The following is a 23,079-nucleotide window of genomic DNA, read 5'->3' as shown; positions in this document are numbered from 1 at the left end:
ATGTACACCACCTACCCACATACGGAGATCTGCTGAATTCAACAATTTGCTGAAGATTTTAATTGTGGTAATTAATCATGCCTTGTTTCATAGTCGCCCTAGGCGAAACCATTCCCACGAGGGGGTAGATCCGGTCCTTAGGTGTCATGACCTCGCAGGTCGCGATGGCGCAGAGTGCAACTGTGGGGGGGGGTGTATGTGAGTGGGGAGGGGAGTGAACATGTTTCGTGCGGAGTTTCAACATGACAATTTATCCATTCTTGTTTAATTTCAGACACAATCAGTTTTTGTACCATATTCGTTTTCGTGACGAATAGTTTTTACATTTATTTTAATTATCTGTTCTTTTGTTTAAGAAAAACTTTGTACATCTTTTTAAAGTCCATATCTTTGTTTTCAAATTAATCCATTACATACCTACCGTTCTAATGTTTTCTCAAGTAAAAAAAAAAAATAAATAAAAAAAACAGAAAGTCACTAAATTTTCAACAATAACACTGAAGATTGTTACAATTTTGTCATATTTATTTCAATTATTGTAGTTAATTAATTTTATGACTGAATTTTTCGCGTGAAAAACCAATTAATTTTTATCAAGATAAATCAAATTGATAAATAATCTTAAACATCAACCTTATAAGTCTTTAAATTTACTGATGGTGGATCTCGCCCCAAAGTTTAATTTAAGAGCACTCTCGAGACCTACGATTAACGTCCACAACAGATAGAACGGGTACAAGTGACCGCCCACTCCAACTGAATTGTAATAATTGCAAGATATATAGAAATGTTCATTGCACGTATTTAAGTTTATTTTGTATTTTTTTTATTTTATCCCTTTGCTTAAGAATGTAGGGGACACTAACTATTCAACTCTTTGGTTGTGATGGCTACCAAGCGGAGAGGATTAAGAAATAAAAATCGAAGGCCATTAAAAAAGTTTTGTCTCCACAGTTTAAAATTTGCAATTTTGTACTTTTGTTACAGTAATACTATACCTCATAAAATCACAAAAGTTGACATTTAAATAAAGTACTCCAAATTAAATGATGTACCATTTAACCAGAAACGTCATAAGATGTTAAGAATTCCCAAAATTGAACTGCTTAATAAAAAAAATCAAATAATTTTAATCATTCCATTTGTAAGGATAAGATAAAATAATTTATACAGCTTTCAATTATGTTGTTATTACTCTCATTGGTCTACAGTTTGGGATTATTATTAAAAATGTTTAATTGATCCCTCTTTCTCCGCCTTTTTAAGAAAGAATCAAAATATACAAATACAGTACATAAAAAACACATATACAGTTATCTGTAAAGACATCGCAAAGGCCTTCGTTATACTTTTATAAATCTTAGAATAAGACAGTTAAGTTACTTTAACGTATGTAAATTTCTTATGAACAACTTGAAATTTTAATAAATCGTCACTTTACATAGGTAGAAAGTTTTTGTGGATGGTAATGGATTTTAATTTTTATGCGTTTATTTTATCAGTATGTTATGCGGCTATGAGAGAGGGCTTGTGTTTGAATATGCTAAATTCTATGGGATCTATCAATTATTTGAAAGTTACAAAATCCAAAATATTAAAAACTAAAGTTGTTCCAAACAATTGCAAGAGAATTTAATATTTAATTTTAATCAATAAACATATTAAGGAGGTGCATACATCCTTATAAGGTTCCACATAAACAAGTCACATGGACTCATGCGCTATATACATAAATGCCTTAATAGTAAAATTGCTATAGAGATACAGTATTATCATACAACAAAACTCACATCAAAACCAAATCACGTGACTACTCTCGCGAAGGACTATTGTCACAGAAGAAGAGATCGCGAACACTACACCGCCTGCGTCACGAAGGCTAGACCGACTCGCGGCGTGAGACCTTGGCAAATAATTCGCCACAACCCGCCGTCCTCTATCTGTTGTGTTGGCCTGCTCGCTTCTATAATTGGGTTGGAATTCACACACTGTACTTACATTCCTCGTCAAAACAAATGGTGCTTTATTCTGTCCGGTCTCTCTGATTTGATAAGAACTAATTTGGCCTATTGACTTGTATCGTGTACTGCAGTTGAACCAGCTGATAAACAAACCATTGGGATCAATCCCGTTAGATTACTGCCAGCCAGCATCGTTGTTCTTTATTTGGGGCCATTCCAGCGATCTGATGAGTTTCTAGTTTACTATTTAGCCAATATATTGCGCCAAGGTTAGCTCAAGCGGAAGCCTCTGAATCAGATACAGGAGTGCAGTGGTGTTAATAAAATATTATAAAGAATTGAAGGAAATTACCCAACCATTGTGCCAAGCCAAACCCTAAAGACAGTTCTGGTACTGAGCCGTTCTCCATAATTTGTCAAAATTAGAAGACAGTTTTCAGCTCACCATAACACATACGTTTTCCTTAAAAAAGTTTCTCCTTTTAAACTTTCGTGAAAACAATAAACACTAGTTTTCTATTTTCGGTTCAATTATCAAATATTAATGCATTTGGTTTTTAAGGTATGTGGGAGGGGGGAGGAAGAGATGGAAGGAGTAAGGGCCCCACACATAGTCGGCAACACGAAATTCGATGCAAGTTCACGGAATATTTTTAAAGGTGTTTCATAAAGTTGTACGGTATGTCAAAAATTCGCGTGAATTTTTTTTAATATCTCACCATTAAGATGGTGGGTGCTGTCAATTTTCGGATGGAATTATTGTATTCAACGTTTGAAAACAATCTTGTCCACAATCCTTTTAGAAACCATTTCTAAAGGCAGTAAAATAATTGTTTTACGTGATAACTCTACGAGGACCGGTAGCCATTTAAAATAAAATTTAGGCACATCTCATAATCAAGCCCTCAGAAAATGGTATAATATTAAAGCTGTGAAATGTATATACTATGTCAACAAAAGAGGAGAGCGTAATATTTTTTATTAATTTCCTTAAATAAAAGGATTATTAAAAACACATGCTTTTGTTCTTACATTATCTTTTACAAAAAGTGTGATTTCCTTCATTCATAAATGAGTAAAGGGACATATCACTCCCAAAAGCTATAACTTGTGTACACACTGTAGTACATATAACATTTTTATCTATAGTTGTTATGATCTGGGTATGAGTACCAAATTGTCAAAATTTCCTACTTTCAAAGCCTAAAACTCATTTTGGACTAATTAGTACTAATTGGACAAAAGTAAACTTTAGGGGATATTAATTTTAATTATTAAATAATTTTTCCTGAACATATTAATGAAAATGTATTGAAGTATTTGCGGGTTCAATCAGCTTACGCGTAATGTGTAGAGCGAGAACAATGAACTAGTGAGCGCTGTTGGTGGTCTGCCAAGGCTTGGTTCTGCTGTGACCCCCTCGGGGTCTGACATAATGTTCAATCCTTGATTACTGTACATATCAATGAAAACTTATTGAAGTATTTGCGGGTTCAAGCAGCACAAACGTAATGTGTAAAGCGAGAACAATGAACTAGTGAGCACTGTTGGTGGTTTGCCAAGGCTCGGTTCTGCTGTGACCTCCTCAGGGTCTGACATAATGTTCAATCCTTGATTGTACATATCAATGAAAACTTATTGAACTATTTGCGGGTTCAAGCAGCACACACGTAATGTGTAGAGCGAGAACAATGAACTAGTGAGCACTGTTGGTGGTCTGCCAAGGCTCGGTTCTGCTATGATCCGCTCAGGGTCTGCCAAGAAACCGTCTTGTCCTAGTCCAAACCTCACGGCGACAACTGCTAGCTTTCATTGATCTAGAAAGAAGTGAGCATTGCTTTGACTAAAGAAAGCGCAAACTCGACTGTGGCAAACTCGACTATGTTCCATGCAAACTCTACAGACGCACTGTGAATAGACGACATAAATTAGATATCGTAACCAACGATAAAAGTTTCTAGTTTCCTCAACTTGTAAGGTGGAGCACGAACCAATGAAATGTCACTATCGGTGCAGAGTTCACTGACAGCGGCCATTGTTTACAAGGAGGGTCGTTCGCTAATTGTGCGTCTCTGGGACCGGGACCGGGAGCTCAGACCCCCGTGGGAAGACTCTCCCCTTGCTTCACCTGAGTCCTTAATTACACAGTCCTCACCCCGGCCCGGCCAGGAAGTGGGACCACACTACACCCGCGGCAGGACCTCGGGATAATACATTCACGAAGGACATCATCAGAGGGAGCATCGCTGATTTAATAAGTTCAGGAAAGGACTGCACCCTAAACATGTCCTAATGTCTCCCACGTCAACAGGAACACAAGTACGTACCGTGTTGATGAACCAGTCAAGGTATTTCCTACTCGTTGACATTTTCAGACAGCCAACTTCCTCAAACCCTGGGGATATTATATGGTTCCTGAAAAATTCATTGTCAAAGGGTTCAAATTTATATTTCACAGGATATGCTCCATGTGAGATATTAAAGTAGTTAAATACATCAAATAAACGTGTACAACAAACTTTATACACATAAAAATGTACTCTAAAAAAACATTGAGACTTGAAAAACAAATTTTGAATATTAGTAAATTTATCAACAAAATACAGTTTTTTACTCTTGGAAAAAACAAATTCAGAATATAGATTTTTGTGTTCTTTTCTGCTTCTTCTTGAAGTCTTAAATTTAGTGCGTATAAATTTTCTACATAATTTCATTAAACACTTCAACATTTTTATATTAATAATAAAAATTTAACGATAAGATAAATTAAGATAATAACATTTTTACTATGCAAAAAACAAGCTGTTCTAATATAGGAATCACACTATAGTATTGATAAGGCGACTTGTTACGATTTTCTGGATAAACAGAAACATTACATTTTCTGGTGGTAGTAAGAGTAGTGAAATTTTTTAGCTAGGATGTGGAACATGTTTACTAGTGTACAATAAGAATGACTATTAATTAATGTTATAATTATATTTGTTTAATGGTCATTGTTTTGACACTGTTAAAGCTTAAGATAAAATTACGTATTTGCACATAGACTCTTATATATGTGTTGCTCGATTAGTGTATATGTGGATGTACATATGTTTAATATCTCTAAATTCTTTTACTTGTTGTCTATGTCACGTTTCGATTTAAACATAACCAATAAAGACACATTTTTACATATCATTACTGATAATTCAAATAAAGTACTTCCTCTATCCGTAAACAAAATAGGATCACCTCTTGAGCGAAGTGGGGAGTCTCAAGACGGATCCTAGATTTGTATTCGAGAAACCACGAGGAGACAATCAGACATCACTGCAATATTAGATAAAATTGTAAAAATATACAGTTAATTTACGTAAATTTGTATGAAATAAACATATAAGGGAACGCACCCCCACGTTAATACCAATCAGCAAGTTTTAAGCGAATGCATTGTTATTCACATACTGTTTTTGTTTCCAACCCCCTCTGACTAAATTGATCTTTTGAGACTACCCCAATCCCAATTATTCACTGCATTGTCATTGTGGAAAAAACTACATAAAGTTAAAAAAAAGTACGCGGGAAAGGCAGGTCGTGCAGGGGAGGGGACGGTCACGGTAGAGGGCACCCCCGTCCCATCGCCCACCCTCTACTCCCCCTATATCCGCATCTCCGCGATCATATGTAAATACCGGCAGCCACGGGGTCGAGACTAGCCAGTCTATGTACTTCCTGATGGTATCTGCCGGACCATATTGCTCTCCTGACAGATCGGCCGGCCGTGGGAACCATCTGGGTTAACTCCAGCAGACGGCATAATGAATACCCTATCTGAACGTTCTTACTTGTTTATCACTACTATTCAGCAACTAACGAGATACCACTGGATTGTAGCTGTGTTGTCACAGATTATGCTGCACTTCTGTTTGTGTTACCGCTTAAAATTACACTTAATCTGCAATGGTTACCTATGCATATCAGTATTAATTAGCTAGTATCACAACCGCCAATTCCTGCTATTACAGTTGATAAAGCAGGGAGAGAGAAGGGCGACTCACGTGATACAGGAGCCCAGAAGGGCCGACGCAACCAATTTATGTCCTTCCAACTTTCTGGGAATCCTGGTCAGAAAACGTGTAGGAATGCACAAGCACGTCGCAACTTTGCAATAGAACTACATTTACATTCTTGTGTGTAGGAATTCACAGTGTGGCTCGCTGTTTTCTGTTTTATGAATTATCTGAGCCGATAGATATTTGTTTACGGAGCAAGGAATGGGTCAACAGAATTGTATAACAAAATTACGTTTACTTTTGTCACTGAACTGTATATGAATACTTGAGTGCTCTACGGATAAGAGCAGCGCTTTTAAATTTTAGTCTTGCCTTGGAATACTTATTACTTACAGCGTGTAGAGTGAATTGTGATTAGAACAGTGATGAGTATACTTTTTATCACGTCCTAGATACAAAATGTAAGTAAAATGCCTAAATTTCCTCTAAAATCTCTCGGCATAAGAATAATAAATACATAGCCTTTCAGGGAGTCCACTCTTAGACTTCACACAATGAAGCTGGATGGAACTAACGGTTACAACACAGCTATGGTAATAACTTTTTCTGTAGTCGGTAACCATTTTTTAATCGCTTCTGTATAAAGGCATTGCTATGTAAAAACGAGGCTAACTAACCAATTCCAAATCTCAATCATTATGGCACTTATCTTAGGTCTACCTTACTTCCACGCTCAACTCGCGGTAACTTTTTCAAGACTGGGTTAATCATTTTACAGAAGCACGAAAACGCCAAAAAAGGGTCCATTAAGTAATTTTTGAAAAAGTGTAAATGGAAGGAAATGGTCATTCGTGACACTGTGTAGGGGACGGTGTAGCTGTCATGCCAAGATGAAGAGCAGTCGGAAGGAAGGCGGCAATCTGGTGATGGGGGAGCACGCGCTGAGGAGACACCCTTGGCTGGGCACCGAGCGGCGGAACCGAGGAAACGCGTGCCAGCTGACATCATAGCAGCCAAGACGGCGGTTATCTTAGCTCGATAATATTATATTGGCTAATTGGCTTTCAGAACACAATTATGTCGAGCAACATATCTAAGTATTGCAGAAAAGTAGCAGAAGTATTTCTGAAAAACCATCATAGTGTTGATATTGAATTGAAGATACCTACCAGGAAAAAAAACATAATATATTTTTAAAGATGTTTTCGCCATGTTGAATTTATTTTAATATTTATATCAACATTCTAAATGCAACTATCCCAAACGTGGTGTTAATATTGATACTGTAAACGTCGTCGCTGAGAATCTCAATCCAAAATTACAAGGTTTTACTTTCCTTCTTATTATTGTTATAGCCGACATTCAGTAGACTCTTCTGAATATATATATATATGAATTTGTATAAATGGCAATAGCCGATTTTAATTTATTTCAATAAACATTGAATCGCAAAAAGTACTTGCTCCGCCGGGACTCGAACCCGGATCTCTCACTTGCCGGGTGAATGTGCTACCATTACACCACAGAGCCCTCACTTTTTACGATTCAATTATTTTATATTTGGCCGTTTCTTTCACATATGTGTTTAAATAACCAAACTAACATATGATAGGAAGACCAATGAATATATATATATATATATATATATATATATATATATATATATATATATATATTCATATAACTTTTAGTAAATTCTTGTATAAATAAAATTGTTTTTCAAATATTAGCACTTATATTCCGGTACCTACAAAAACGTCTTCAGGTGCATAAATTGTATAAAATATAAAAGAACATAATGCAAACAAAAGTAAATAAACAGTGAATAGATAATAATAAATAAAGATGACATGGACTAAATAAAGTCTTCCATATGTGGATTTCAAATTTAGATGGTTTTGGCTAAGTTATCAGATGTTGAGTCCATGTGGAATTTTGATCTTTAAAACCAATTGGTGTGCTTGTTCTAATGTTCTGGGGTAAATTGGGTTTGAATTTTGATGCACTTGCCGACATTTTGAGGTTTGACATAATATGTATTTTCAAAAGTACATGTAAAATACTAGTAAAAATAAAATTGTGTGTTTCGTAAAGTCCTTGCATATATAAAAATATATATATACGATACCAAGTGACATGTTTTGAGATATCGTAATTTAGGAATAGCCTGCTACCGACAGTACTTTTCGTAATGGGGATTAGATCTGAAATGGAAAGGAGAACGTGTATTATAATCAATGCATCTGTGTACTGTACAGTCCGGTCGGATTAAAATTGTCACCGAACCATTAGAAATGAACCCCTTCCTTCCCGTTCCCGGCCAGCTAGAGCAATGGCCCGGAGACAATGCGACAATGGGTGGCTGTGGAGGTGTGGCGGACTCAGCTGGCTGTATGCGGGTGTCAGCTGGCCCACAGCTGTCTGCACGCCGACAATGGCTTGTTTATACACCAGATAACTTATCTATCCGGGCACGCGACTACGCTAATCTTGGGCCGACTCTTCTACTTCCCCGCTACACATCTAGGGAATTATCCCAATATGATATTCATACTTATTAAAACTACTTTCAGTGAAGAACAGTTACGAACTTTCATACCCACCCGAAAACTCCCATTGTGACACCGACTTGTACATAATTTTTTTGTACATAAATTTTGCAAAATATACATATGAAAAAGTCTGATGAATGTAAATATTTAAGTAATTACATACTAATTAATTTTGCCAGGCTTAAGGTCTCACATGATAAAAAATATGTGAAACCAAAATAATTGAATCCACCCCGCGAGTCTATATATGTACGTATATTGCCCATTTAAAGTTGCAATTTTTCATAATCATTGTACGTACAAAGAATTGAAAAAATTACAGTTTTATTTATTTTTTCTGCATATATATATATATATATATATATATATATATATATATATATATATATATCTAATTGACAAAAAAAGGAGTTATCATTTGTGGTTTCTATTTCATATATTTCGAAACCATTTTAAAATAGTTTAACACGTTCGCTAGACTTTTTAAATCATACAAATCAAATTTTTTAAATAATATCAACAATTATTTAAACAAATATTGAATTCATTGGTTTAATAACGTCTTGATTATTAGTAAGAAATAAATCACTGAATTTGATTTAGTACTTTTGGTGAAAGGAGTAAACTATTAACAGTCGGTAAAATTGTATATTAAAAAAGGATCCGTAAAACATATTTGGCAATACGCTTCCATGCAAACTTTTTAATTCTTGTTACAATCACAGAATTTATTTCACCTATGTCGTATTATTTAACCTTAAAAAGATCAAATAATAAAAGAAAGTTAAAATACTATTTTATGTTTTAACGTACCAAATAATAAACCCAAGTTCAAATTTTAACTTTATTGGCACATTTTAATTGTTTACACACCAAAACAATTATTTTTTATTACTTAAGTGACTAGGTCGAGGTACTGGAGTCGCGCGACATGTTAGAGCGAGACAGAGATAGAGGCAGGACAGCTGCGACCCGACAGCTGATCTCCACCCCCCCCCCCCCCACTTACATTCTACCACTCCTCGCGATCACGGGATAAACGCGAGAAATTAAAACACTTCCTGCATCCGGCCTCTGAATGCTGTCTGTGTCGGGATCGCAAAACTGGGACACGCGGGTCGCCGCCGTTGTCTGCAGAGAAACCTTTGTAGGTCAAGTTTACCGCTTCCATGGAATGTCGTCCTGCGTTAAACAACCATGTGGTTAAAGTAATTATCTTATACATATAAACATGTAGGCGCAAATCCAAACATCCTTAAAATTTACTTAAAGGTATGACATCGGGTGTTTTTTAAGTAACAGTCCTGATAACTTCCTAGAAGACAGTGAAAATACAATGAAAAATATATCACTTCACTTAGACGTTTTAAGTTAACAATTGGAGAATTCTTTTATATATATATATATATATATATATATATATATATAATCGGTTTCACAGCGTATGTGGTCGCCTTCCGATTCCCAACTTCCACTCTTTCCTATCATTCCAATCACCAGGTCATAAGTTCCGTTCCGACATTGCCTTCGATATCCCCTGCTTCCACGTTTCTCTAGGGCGCCCCCTCTTTCGTCGTTATGTTTAATTCTTTTATCTAGTCTCAAATAAGAACGGCTGAAGATTTAAAAATCTAGAATTTGGACTTTCGGAAATGTATTGTAAAATAGTTTGTCCCTCTCTCCAACTGTATCTCGTGCACAATAAGACATTTCAAGCATTTTTAACAGTTAAAGTAGAGAAGAGACTTAAGGCTCTACTGGGACAAATCTCGCAAGATTAAGCCGTACGTTTGGAAATAATTAATCGCGGTTAATCCCCTAAGAACCCGCAAATTTGACAAGACATCTCAGCTAACGTGATAAGAATAGAAGATGAATTAATAGAAAATCATATTATAGAACATGATATTATTATAAATTATATGATATTAGTAGTAAATGAATTTTAATTAATAATGGAGCAAACAAGAAATGTAAAAAGCTATACTCAATTAAGGAAAAAATGTTTTTATGTTTAGAGTAACATATTATACTTTTTAAAATTATCGTCATCAACGTAGATACAAATGCTACCATCTTGTATAACCATAAGAGTTAATATGGCTTTCACAACAATACTGTTATCACTAATCTAGAAAGGGCTTGCAAGCACAAAACCAATACAACATTGGCGTACTTGGGCCTCACCATACCACATGCGTACACATTTCTGACAAAATTTCTTAATAAGACACATACATTCTTCCCTAAAGTATCGCGACCTTCACCCGTTATCGCACAGAGCTGAAAATTGAGCGAAACGCGTCATCTGGATAGAACCCGCTTACTTTTGCATGGGAATCAAGGTCACTACGGCTGAAGAGAATTCATTGGAGCTTTTAACGAGACATTCCTTTAAAACAACAAGGAAACGTCTGTTGTCATTCGGGAATGAATGAAAGGTACGCAGCGCACAAAACAAGATTCCTTTTTCTTAGAAACGGGACTAAGAGCGGTAACCGAACACCGCGGTAACAGGAAAGCGGTCCCAGACCCTTTACAAGCCTTTCGAAAAAACTAACTGGCCGAGAAAACCGCTGATTTACTACCTTCTCGGAATCGCAAGTCACACCTTGTATACATGAAATGTGAGTGAATGAAAACGTCCGTAGCCCAACTGAACAACCAGTAGGCTAAATATAGGCTGTTATGTTGTTCTGTATGTCATTTGAATAGAGCTGCTCACTCATGTGTTACGTTTCACTACAGTAAAATAAGACTGTTATAGTAAAAAGAATAACCTCACTGTAATAAGTTAAAACCAAAGTTATCTTTACAGTTACCGCCATAAAAAAAGAGAAATGACCGACATTCGTAATGTTATAAATACCAATCAAACTCTATGCAAATTGTTGGGCGCATTATTTCCAATAATAGTTATCTTGCATTGTAAATTTGACACATAAATACATATTCATGCATCTTATGCCACAAAAATGTATGTATAGGGGCTAAAACATCAGATATGAGGGGAAGATCTGATTTATGTCCAAGTACAAATGTAATAAACAGTCCAGTTAGTTAGGGGTTCCTTCGGCAGCAATTAATTAATAGTTTACTCACAATTTTAGTTTATATATTTATAATTTATGGTAAAAACAGATGTAAATTGAATGTGAACATTTTGATTTCGGAATCAATTATTGACTACTTGAGGAAAGCCGGTTTACATTTAATTGTCTTCAATTAAAATTACACATTGAAATACTTTATATTTCATTTTACTATCAAAGATAAACCACATGTTTATAAAATTACGTCTCTTTGGGTGAGAGTCAAACATGTCATTCGCGCTTAAACTTATGGTGTTTGAGACAATGTCCAGAAGTCGTCCGTCACCAACAGCCATTGGTTCCCGCAACAGTTTTCACCCACACAAGTTTAGTAAGAAAAGCTAGCAATTTATTTTTATAAGGAATCCGAACCAGGTAGAGATCGATTATAGAGGTTAGCCGCGACTTGCGGTCTTCCCCACAAATGGAATCCGAAACATTTCGACCTGGAGAGAAGTCGCAAAACTAAATTAGTTAAAAATAAAATGAAATTTGTAACTTACGCGTCATTGTTGTAGTAATCGAGGAAATGATGCGCTTGGTGTGTGTAATGTGTGTAGGGACGAGCGGCCATATTCCCACGATCTAAGGTATACCACTGTCACCGGCACCGGCACTACACTGGCGACCACTAGCGAGCCTAGGGGCGCAGAGGGGTGCCAGGTGCTCCCCCTCCCCCTCTACACTGGGTACACTCGGGTCCTCGGGCTACAGACCTCGTGACCACGTCCAGTTACTGTACCGGCACACGATCGTAACGAGAGGCTTTATTGTATGTCTAATTAATTACAATGCAGAATTAACCTGTATTCATGTAATTTACGTGGGCTTTACACTTATACACTTGTAGACCTACATCAAACTATATTTTCATATGTAACATCTCCCTCTTTCTCTCTAGCTCCGTAAAAGTAACGTTTGCACAGGTAATAAGTATTCCAATAATAACGTAATATTATTTTTCTCTTAATTTTAATCAATCAGAATTTTAGGATCTTGTTCTTTCTTAGCCTCATGCCCGTAAAAATGCAGACCAGTATTAGGAATAATATATGAGCGACTTTATTAATACGAGTTCAGTATAAATTTCTGCTCTGTGTTTTCGAAATTTCGCATATAATTATTATTACATTCCCAGCATTGTACACGGAAACGAAGTTGGGCAAGAAATAAACAGAAAAAGGGAGAAAAATAAGAAAGAAAAGGAATGAATGATACAAATGCTATTATACACATTACTGAGAGACCCCTACAAGACCTATGTTAAAGTAAACCATATGAGTTTATTATGGTCTCGTGTTTTTAGGACACTAGAATGAATATTACCTGGAAGGATTAACTGTTTATGAGAAAATAAAAAGAAACACGTAACTATATCTTTTGGAAGATGAGTGATGCTATATAATAGAACACTGTGTATTTTTACCATAGTGATATTGATTAAATAAATCCTTACTCAACGCAGGTCCCAAATGAGTTAGCATGAGGGAGGGATCTGAAGAAGTTATAATGAAAGGGAAGTTATTTTCGTAAATTGCACTTCGCAACCAGTATATAGCTTCTTTTATACTACTTTTAATCTTTGTTCCAGCTTTCAATTGAAAAATCATCAAAGGGCTAAGTTGCACTCTCAATAATATCGGCTTAATGGAAAGTGATCATTTGCCAGTAAATCAGTAAATGATGATGCAGGCTCAAGTGGTGCCAATAGATGATCAAACTCAGCTGTGTCAACAATTGATAGGCAACTATTCAACTGTAGCATATGTGCCAATCTTCAAACAACTCTCAGCCTATATTGGCTATATCGGCTATCATAGTTTGGTCAGCGTAAGAATTAGGCAGGGTTACATCGAAAACCCACTTGTGGTCACATTTTACTCATGAATTCTCCTTGAACACGTTTCTTTGTGACCTCTTTCGTGTTGTCCTTCATTCTGCAAAACTGGTTGTAGCTAAGATGGAAAGCATAATCAACACATTTAATCCTAGCATAAAATAGTGAAATCCCCTACGAGCATCATCTTTTATGATTTCAACCTGTAGCTTTGATAAAACGATCATGTGTTAATGCTGTGCTTCACCACATTCTATATAATTAATTTGCGAACGATGTGTTAGTTACTACTAGTGCTGTTTTACCGTCTAACACGGAAATTTGCTTATTAGAAATACTAATTATAAGTCCCTTGGAAGTCACTAAAATCTACAAAACTTCACTAGTTTTGCCTTAAAAATGTACTTCCAGGCAGTTCCTTTATTTTGTTCTCCACTCAATTTCTCAAACACCGTAAGCTCAGGTGTATCTTTGTACATTTTAGTGACTTCTAACGGACTTATAATTAGTTTTTCTGATCAGTATTTTACCGTGATAGACTGTAAAGCAGCACTAGTGATAATATACCAATGTATAACTATGCAGTGAGGTTAAACTCAATATGTAACAGACAAATCAGTTAACATGTTTAAATTTTCGAAATTCGAAAACAAACTTTCTATCATCTATTATAAAGAATATTTGTAAATTTGAACAATTGAATCAAATAAAAAGGAGGAATAGAGATTGATCTTGTTTCTAATTATTTGTGTCCTTAAAACGTTATTGTCTTCGTACATAGTCTATTTAAACTATCAACATTGATAAATAATACAGCTGTTCAGAAACAGTACCTACATAAATTCCATTCGAAAGACCATCACATAAATACAACTACATTATAACACTCACACACTAGTAATTATAATTATAAGGTGGATTGATCATACAGTGCTTCTGCCACGCAGTGTTCAATGGGAACTTCGTTCATACCCATAAGTAATAGTTCATACAGTCGTATTATAGTGAATTTATATTATAACAGTCTCAGTTGTGTTGGTTTTTATAAGCGCTGAACGAGTTTATATCGCTTATAACGTAACTTGTTCTATGTGAGATCGTAATAAGTTCAATATCGGCTGTGGACCGTACATATCTACTTCACGCCAACACGCCGCGCCGCGCGCCGTCCAGAACAAGCGGCTTTCACTGCTCTTGGCCATAGTACAGATCCCTGCAGTGGTCTCGATCTAGCTGCGTGAACATCAAACACCCTGCGAAATTTTCCATCTATGTTCAAATACCTACAAGACTGTTCTACATGTCCATAGCTCCACGACCACTAGAACCAACAGTGAATCGCCACATGAATAGAGCTTCACCGCCCAAAAACCCAAATCCATACCACCAAATAAACATGTACTTTTTCCCATATTTACAGATATCAATGAAGTAATAGAGCCGTATTTTTCATTATATTTTTTCACGACGCTCGGCATAGAACTTGTTCCACGTGTAGGTTATATTAGTCAAAACCATATCGTTCGCAAAATGTTCAATAAATTTGCCTACTGATATTCATTTCGGATCTGATGTTTGCACAAACCAGAAAAACAAATGACAATCAATATCAACCTGATGACATTGTTGATGATCTGTTAGAGTCACATGTTTCACGATGTAAGTATGCGACCTGAGATAATAACACTCAGGGCCAGATTTAAGTATAGACGACATAGGCGGGCGCCTAGGGGCTCGCACCACAATCACAATTACAAAATGATGTCACTGTTCATGTTTTATTATCGTAGATAGTACGTTGTACATTGCGAATGTACATGACTAGTGTATGGTGACATTGAGAGCAGGGCAGCGCGTTGGCGTGCGTTTGAAGTATCTCTCACCGGTGCAAGGAGCGGGCAGCGGATCCCGCACCTGCGTGAATACGATGAAGGGTTCGGAAGTGGTCACACCAACTACTTCTCTTCTACAATACGTGAGGAAGTCGTAAACACAATAGATAAACGTGTTTGATGAGATCATATCTCCAATCAAGAAGTGTAAATATTTCTCAATGTCTTCAACATCCAACAGATTCAACATCCGGTGAAGGTCATGTTCACCAACTCAGCTTGGTCTTTAGGTACTTCGAAGATTTCATACCTGTTGAAAGATTTTTGATATTCATGTCTAATCAAGGACACAAAGCAAAAGACATGAACTGTGTATCCTTTTTGAAAGAAAATTATCTGGACATCAAATACTGTCGTGGTCAGTCTTACGACAATGCGCGGAAAATACAACAAGTTGTTTTAGAAGAAAGCAGTTTAGCAGCATTCATACCTTGTGCTGGACATTTATTGAGTTTGGTACTCACTACCTCACAAAGTTGCAGACAATTGTTGTCTTGATGTTGTAAGGTTTTTAGAATTTTTGGAAGTGATTTTTGTAAATTTCACTGCCTCAACCAACAGATACCAGACTCTAACCGAGTGCTTGAAACGAGGAGGAACTGAAAAAAGTTCTCGTACAAAAGAGAACGATGAAAACACAATGGTCATCTAGAGCTGATGCTACCAAAGCTCTTTTGCGAGAATATCGAGAAATAAAGCACGCACTGGTGTAAATTTCAAAGATATGGATGATTCTGGAATAACAAGAGTGGTTGCTCATGGTTTAGTTCAAAATATGAACAAGCTGGAGACAGAGCTATATGCCGTTTTTTGGGACGATATTTTGGGTCAAGTAAACCCTTAGAATCGACGTGAACACAGCCACATCATTGTTGAAATCTTTAAAAGCTTGATTCAAGGTAAACGGGAATGTTTTGAGGATTATGGTCATAAAGCTATGAAATTAACTTACAGTCTAGAATGTGAAGTTGAGGTTTAACTAAAACAAATGTACGTTTAGCTTCCATTGACTGTGTACAAGGTCTGGAAGTTGTCCTAACCCCATCTACCAAAGCTTCATTACAATCATAGATGAACTTGAAGGTTCATTGACAGGCAACCTCAATGAACAACGAATGACAAGGTTCTTTTATTGTAACCTCAGGTACATTAGGCTTCAAGCGTACGAGCTTAACGATACGAGGTTTGGGTTCATCAACAAAATTGGACATGCTCTGTAATGATGAGGTATTAGCAGCAAGGTAAACGTTAGTAGACAGTTACAACGAATATCTAGACGAAGAATTGGGCAACGAAGTTTTACAATTCAAGAACTTAAGATCACTCTCTACGCTGAAGCTAATCAATAATAAACTCCGGACCTCTATGCCAGAAGACAGGCTACACGTTTTAGTCTTGCTTAGTGTAGAACACAATAGTCTGAGACGAGTCAATCATAAGGACTTCATAAACGCTTAAACGGAAACCAATCACAAAGAGTGACTGAAGTAAACATGATTAGCAGTAGATTTAATTTATGGCTAAGGATTTATTTATAAGTACTTAATACTGACGTTTACTTTCTTGTTGACTCACCAATGGACGTTAAAGTGTTAAAATTTATGTTTACTTTTTTGGCTTATCTTTACCTAAAATAACCTGGGTTATAAATTAACGATATTACAGTTGTCTAATGCCTTAAGTTTTCCCATCCATATGTTATAACTGACGAAGCATTAATATTTTCAAGCCAAATAATGCAGAATATTTAGCGCCAAATTCCCTTTAAAAAAATCACCATTTTGAATCTAATTTTTAAATTTAAAAATATTAATAATATTCCATTCCCTCCAAACCACCAGCCCAGGACCTGCACCATAGGGGGAGCCTAGAGGCCTGTATTTTCTAAATCCAGCTCTAATATCTCAAAAAAATTCTGTTCTTGAATTTGTAAAATTATTGTTGCCTTATTTGCTCAAAGTACTGAACTTTCATGTCACGAAAGATGAATTTAAAATTGTGCTAGATGCGAATTTTGATAAAATAGTAGTACTTGATGGTTTCATAAAGCTACCTAAAACACCCTATAGTAGCCCAGCACTTGTACGGAACTGGAAGTAAGGATATACACGTAGTACAACCATGGATACGTTACAACCCGATGAAGGTTTTGAGCGTCTGCCAAGTTGACGGTAAGCTGATTGATAGGCACCGTGAATAAATCAGACGACCAGTAAATCGAAGCACTATCTAGTGTGGTACATCTACTACTCTGTGCCTGAGCTCACCTGATTCCGCATGGAATATTTGGCAGAAATTAATAAATCACCTAGTATTGTGTAGTGTGAAAGGTTACGTGAAAAATAGAACACACTTTGACAGCATAATAAACTTCCTGCAAGTCTATTTGCCCCTTCTAAAACACAAATTAAGTGTAAAGTTGATTAATCATACGTTGTATTTCCATCTTCTACGAGAATTTTCATATTTAAGAATTTGCATCTACCTAATTGTAAATTCATGATTTAACAATATAGAGAAATTTATTTGCTTTTTTAAGGAACGGGGTTTTGATAGCAGCAACCTTACAATAGCAAAAACATTATTAAGATAGGATTGTATATCAAAACTTTACTATCTCTTTATGTAATAGGTTTCTTAGCATTTGTTCACTTTTTCCAGTACCTATTCAAAGTATTACAATCCTTTACAAGATAATGCAATAGAAATAAACCATCACTTTAAACTGTGATGAAAGGAAGTAGGTTTTCACATCATGCATATCAAGCATACCTTGGATAACACATACTATAGTTTTTTTGGCATTTGGCCTAATAACTGCGATCTTATGCATAGCTCAAAGGCTATTAGAATTCTGTTGTATAACGCTTTTCGAATCATGATGCACCGGAATCCTTGAATGCCAACCTCAAATACCTCTCTTAGTCCGGTAAAATAAGGATGCAACCTCGGAATGAAAGATAATAAGTTAAAAATTTGCATACGTCTTTATTTTGATGGTATAAAACTTACCTCAAAAGTCTCATATAATCACGTGTACGCGACTTAATATTAGAATTCATTTGAAATATTTCTTTTAATATTGTATGTTTGGTAAAAATAAAATAAGTATTATTTAGAGAATATATAATTTATAATTAATATATATAAATATGGTATATTAAATAATAAATAATAATAAAAATGTAATAATAATAATAACAATAATAATAGTATTAAGTAATAATAATAATAGTAAGTGAATAATTAACAATATAACTCATTTATTTATTGTATTCTACTGGCTGACCTCGCATTATCGTATATACAGGTAAGCGGTCCCCTACTCTTTGCGGCGCTGTATCTCAAAAAGGGTTGAACGTACATAAAATTACTTCAGACAAAAGTTGAAGAGAAGCGTAAGGGAAACGAGATATTTGCAAAAAAACTGATTTTCGCGACCTTTGACCTTAAATATCTTAGTCGCGTACACGTGATTATATGAGACTTTTGAGGTAAGTTTTATACCATCAAAATAAAGACGTATGCAAATGTTTAGCTTATTATCTTTCATTCCGAGTTGCATCCTTATTTTGCCTTATTTTACTGAGTTATCTGTCCTTACATTCGCCATGACGATTATACGTTGAAAATTGAGTTTAGCTCCAGTTCACCTTCCTTTTATTGCAGCGTCTGGTATATGACACTGTCTCAGGCTTCACCTATTTACAAGGTGTCTCTGATGTAGAAACGATGTAAATGTTTCGTTTTGAGCTTCTTCTTCTTCGTCGACTTTCTTTGTATCTCTTAAGACGAACATGACTCCAGATTCCAGGAGTCAAGTTTGAGACAGTATCAGATACCAGACGCTGCAATAAAAGGAAGGTGAACTGGAGCTACACACAAAATTCAATTGAATCAACTCTTCTTACCTACGTTATGTGATATATACGTATTGGGTAGTTACAGAATACTGTATTGTATTCACTTCTCAGCTATTGAAGTGTACTACACTTTTTTTCATTTTCACTATCCGACAACTCCATGACCTGACCTACAGCAGCATTCTACACTACTTCATCACTTCCTGCATCTTTTAATAAAACGCGATGTATAGAAGTAATACCGGTCACGGATAGTAGAACTACCGCGACAGAAGGTAGGGCACACACTCCACACCTGGTGTACTGGGGCACGTGCTCCTTCTATCCCATATAACAATGAGTCTGGGTCTAGCCCAACATCTTAGCTGATATCGATCCGTACCATTCCCCTCACTTGGTTACTTTGCTACACGACCGTTGCCGTAGCCGGAATATCGAATTACAGTGAACTTGTTGCTTGCTAACTTAATGACAAGCTAAAAAGAAATCGAGTAGCTTATATTAGAAATTGAAGTAGCAACATTGTTCTTATTAAGACGAACTAGCCACCCGGACCAGCTTCGCAGGGGTCCAGTACATTTTTTTAAATATTTGCATATTTAATCATAAACGACCATTATATTTATTATCAATATTTTGATATTGATCAGAATCTTCCCAACAACCTCAATATAATATAACGTACTAATCTGGCTAATAATAACCGATTGGCTTAAGATTTAAATGATATTACGAAATGAGATCAATCTATAACCATTTGTCCAACATTAGATTTCTACTACTAACAACAAAGTATCTTTATACACAATATGTAAAAGAAGTTGCTTCGTTGGACAACCCAAATAGATTATTCTTGTAAGCTACTCGTGACAGGTCAAAATATAGATAGTCATGCAAAAAAAACGCTGAACGCTTTACTCTAATCCTGCAACATTTAATGTTTGGCTCTGTGACATTAATGGTCATTTAAAAAGAAAATTTCACAAGAAATTGCAGCTGCTAAAATTGGAAATGAAGTCTGTAGGGATTAAAGGAATCCGTGGAATAAAAACAACTTCTCTAGTTCCACGTCCAGTCAGTATTGTGTATCCTATTATGTAGGGTTTTAAAGAATGTACCAGTAATCATGCACCATTGGATAATTTAGGGGAATTAAGATTACATATTAAAACGAAAGGACATCCTACTTTCAACGCTAATTTATGCGGACGTATTCCAGAGGGCTGCAAGGAATTCAGAAATTCTGTAGGAAAATGAAGTGCCTCATCAAGATCTAGCACACTGTCTACAGAGTAGTATGTTTACACTTGTGAATTAATGTTTTGAAAGGTTCAAAGTATAGCTAAACATTAGTTATTCTTGGATTTCATTATTATACTTCGCAATGAAGTGTAGTATGAGGCCCGACCAATAAGAGCACAGCGCCGTTCTTTGGTCGTAAGTCCCGCAACCAAAACACGTGCGTTGTTAACGTAATACCGATCTACCAAATTATTAATCGGAATTATTTGCTTAAAGATTAATTTGCCCTAATCTTTGCGTATCATAATACATTTATGTGGATTCTTCGTTGGTCTAAATAGCTTCGGAAATGCTAATAAAAATGTAAACTTTAAAAGAGAAAAATAGTTATTGTGGGTTATTCTTTGGAGAAAGATATATTCCACTGCGGACGTTTTTGTATGCCTTTTTTTAAATATACATTTTCGTAGTGCATTATTTTCTTATAAGTCGTGAGATTTAATCAATATTAACAATAACAGAACTAAAAAATGTGAATTTTCGCATTATAAACACTTTGTTTTATTTTCTGTGATTAAAATATTGGTGTATCATACCTAGGAACCTGCGCTAGTTCATAAGAAAGCTGACAGTGCAAACTGTATCGAAATACATTGAGTTTGTGTATCGAAAAAGAATTTCGATACACAAACAGACCAACACAAAAAGCTACTTTAATATTGACGATTCATGTTTTATGTAAGTAATTTCGCCTTCACAGCAATTTTTCGAACTCATTAATGATAAAGACACCGCAAGAGAGTATATAATAGAACAAAATGTTTGGCCAAGGGGCGTTTATTCTAGGAGTTTTAATTTAACACTGGGGATCTCAATGGCAACTCTGCAGGGATGCCTATCACACCCTACCTTTTCATTCTCCTTCCCCCTCCAAAACTATTCCTAATTTCATCAATGTCCCCCTTGGCTAAATGCTAGATCCACCACAGCCATGCTGCATTGCTGTCGCAACCCTAGGTATACAAATAGAAGAGATCTAATACAGTAATAATATTTCATATTATCAATATTGCTATTAATTGACAAAATTGGTGTGTTCAAATAAACTGTAGTGGTCGATTGCGCAATTCTGCGTGATTGTGATAAAAAGCACCATAAACCATAAGAATGTGCATGGGGGTCTTGGTGATTCAGAATATGATAAACTGATCAAGAATGTTTGGTTTCAGATGCAAATTACCATTCTAATATTCTTACGCTAAATTAGATCGTAACACGTCATAGATCAAAACAGTTAGGCTAAAATAAGGGCGTCCATGATTCTAAGAGATCCGTAACTACCAGAAATCGTTTATTTTTTTCTCTTATTTTACAGAAGTTCAATGGTTTGAGTGTTTCCAAGAACTGATAAATACACTTTCAATGTCAAAGCTACTGGTTTCGCATAGTTTCAAAGTGTTTAACTTCTCAACAAAGTCCTTAAAGTTTTCAACACATGAGTCAGTTTGTCCTAGAATGTGTGTCAGGATGCCTAAGAGAATTTTAGTTTATTTCCTACATTGTGAATTCCAGTATCTAATCATGCCAAAGAGGAATATCAGATTTGTGTATTTTTGGGAGGCCTTACCTATATTGGACTTTTAAAATTGAGGAGACACTATTTTTCAATGTAATTTTTAAAAAATCCAAATTTATTTAACACGATATAAAGTTGAATATGTATAGTGGTATATCAACATCAAATTTTGAGAAGAAATTATTTTTAACTGATTATTAAGCAAGAGAATTGTGTATTCTAAGAAGTGTTTAACGTTCGTACTGCAGCGACAAATGATTGAGACTTTTTTAAATCAAATTTTGTAGTATTTTGTGCAGTTGTTAAAGCTATAGTATCTATATCAAAATACTCAGCATATCTGTTAGAGTGCAATGACAATTGTTCATATAGCAAATTAAGCTGTATTTCAATGTGAATAATCGCATTAATAAAAAAAAACTCGTTCAAAAGTCTTTTGCGAATGAAGTAACGCTTAAACAAGATTCATAACGAGTTTTTGTTTCCTTAGGGCCGTAATAGTGGGAATCGGCATTTAAATGTCTGCCACATACCAACATTGTGAGCAATCAACATTAAATTTCCGGTCAAACGCCTTATTGACGTGATCCACCACTTAATGCACCGTTTGGACTGTTAGTTTCTGCCTCTTACGTAGTTTTTTCCATAGTAAGTGAAGCGAGTCGACGACGTAAACTGCCTTTTTCAAAGTCGTTTTGTCGTCAACGCAGCTGTTTCAGTTCCGCTTAGGTACTGTGAATACAACAGTTAATTTTCATTTGTTACACGTTCACGACGACGTGTATCCCGTCGGGTACACGCGATCTTTCACAACTGCCACCTTGAACCCGATCGGGTACACACCGGGTTACGTAAAGCGCGTCGTGCGCCCGATGAGGTATAGGTACACTGCCACGCATTTCCTTGTTGCGTTTTTATTGTTTACTTGTATCGGTGGTGTATTGAAATGTGATCCCACGCTTAAATAAATACCTTAGACTATCGTGTACCTCGTCGGGCGCACGATTGCTTAATTTTAAGATACCCCTTGGGATACAAGGAGGAATATTAAAAAACATATAGAGATAAT

At 35.8% G+C, this 23,079-nt stretch overlaps 1 protein-coding gene across 6 annotated transcripts in view; it reads right to left on the bottom strand.

Annotated features, from left to right (window-relative positions):
• LOC124355144 (myb-related protein B-like) overlaps positions 1-23,079 on the bottom strand; it is an 83,969-nt gene that overhangs the window by 46,478 nt on the left and 14,412 nt on the right. The window contains exon 1 of one of the 6 annotated variants that reach the window (XM_046806117.1): positions 12,104-12,224. The exons of 4 other annotated variants lie outside the window; for them this stretch is intronic. In XM_046806117.1, the coding sequence (XP_046662073.1) occupies positions 12,104-12,174 (71 nt within the window). In that variant the 5' untranslated portion in view covers positions 12,175-12,224. Of the gene's footprint in view, positions 1-1,790; positions 1,892-12,103; positions 12,225-23,079 lie in introns of those variants that run through there. One more of the 6 variants, XM_046806118.1, reaches the window with a different exon arrangement.

The sequence above is a fragment of the Homalodisca vitripennis genome, chromosome 2, assembly GCF_021130785.1.
Source record: "Homalodisca vitripennis isolate AUS2020 chromosome 2, UT_GWSS_2.1, whole genome shotgun sequence".
NCBI lineage: Eukaryota > Metazoa > Arthropoda > Insecta > Hemiptera > Cicadellidae > Homalodisca > Homalodisca vitripennis.
The sequence above is the reverse complement of the archived record's forward strand: the minus strand, read 5'-3'. Positions and strand labels throughout refer to the sequence as shown.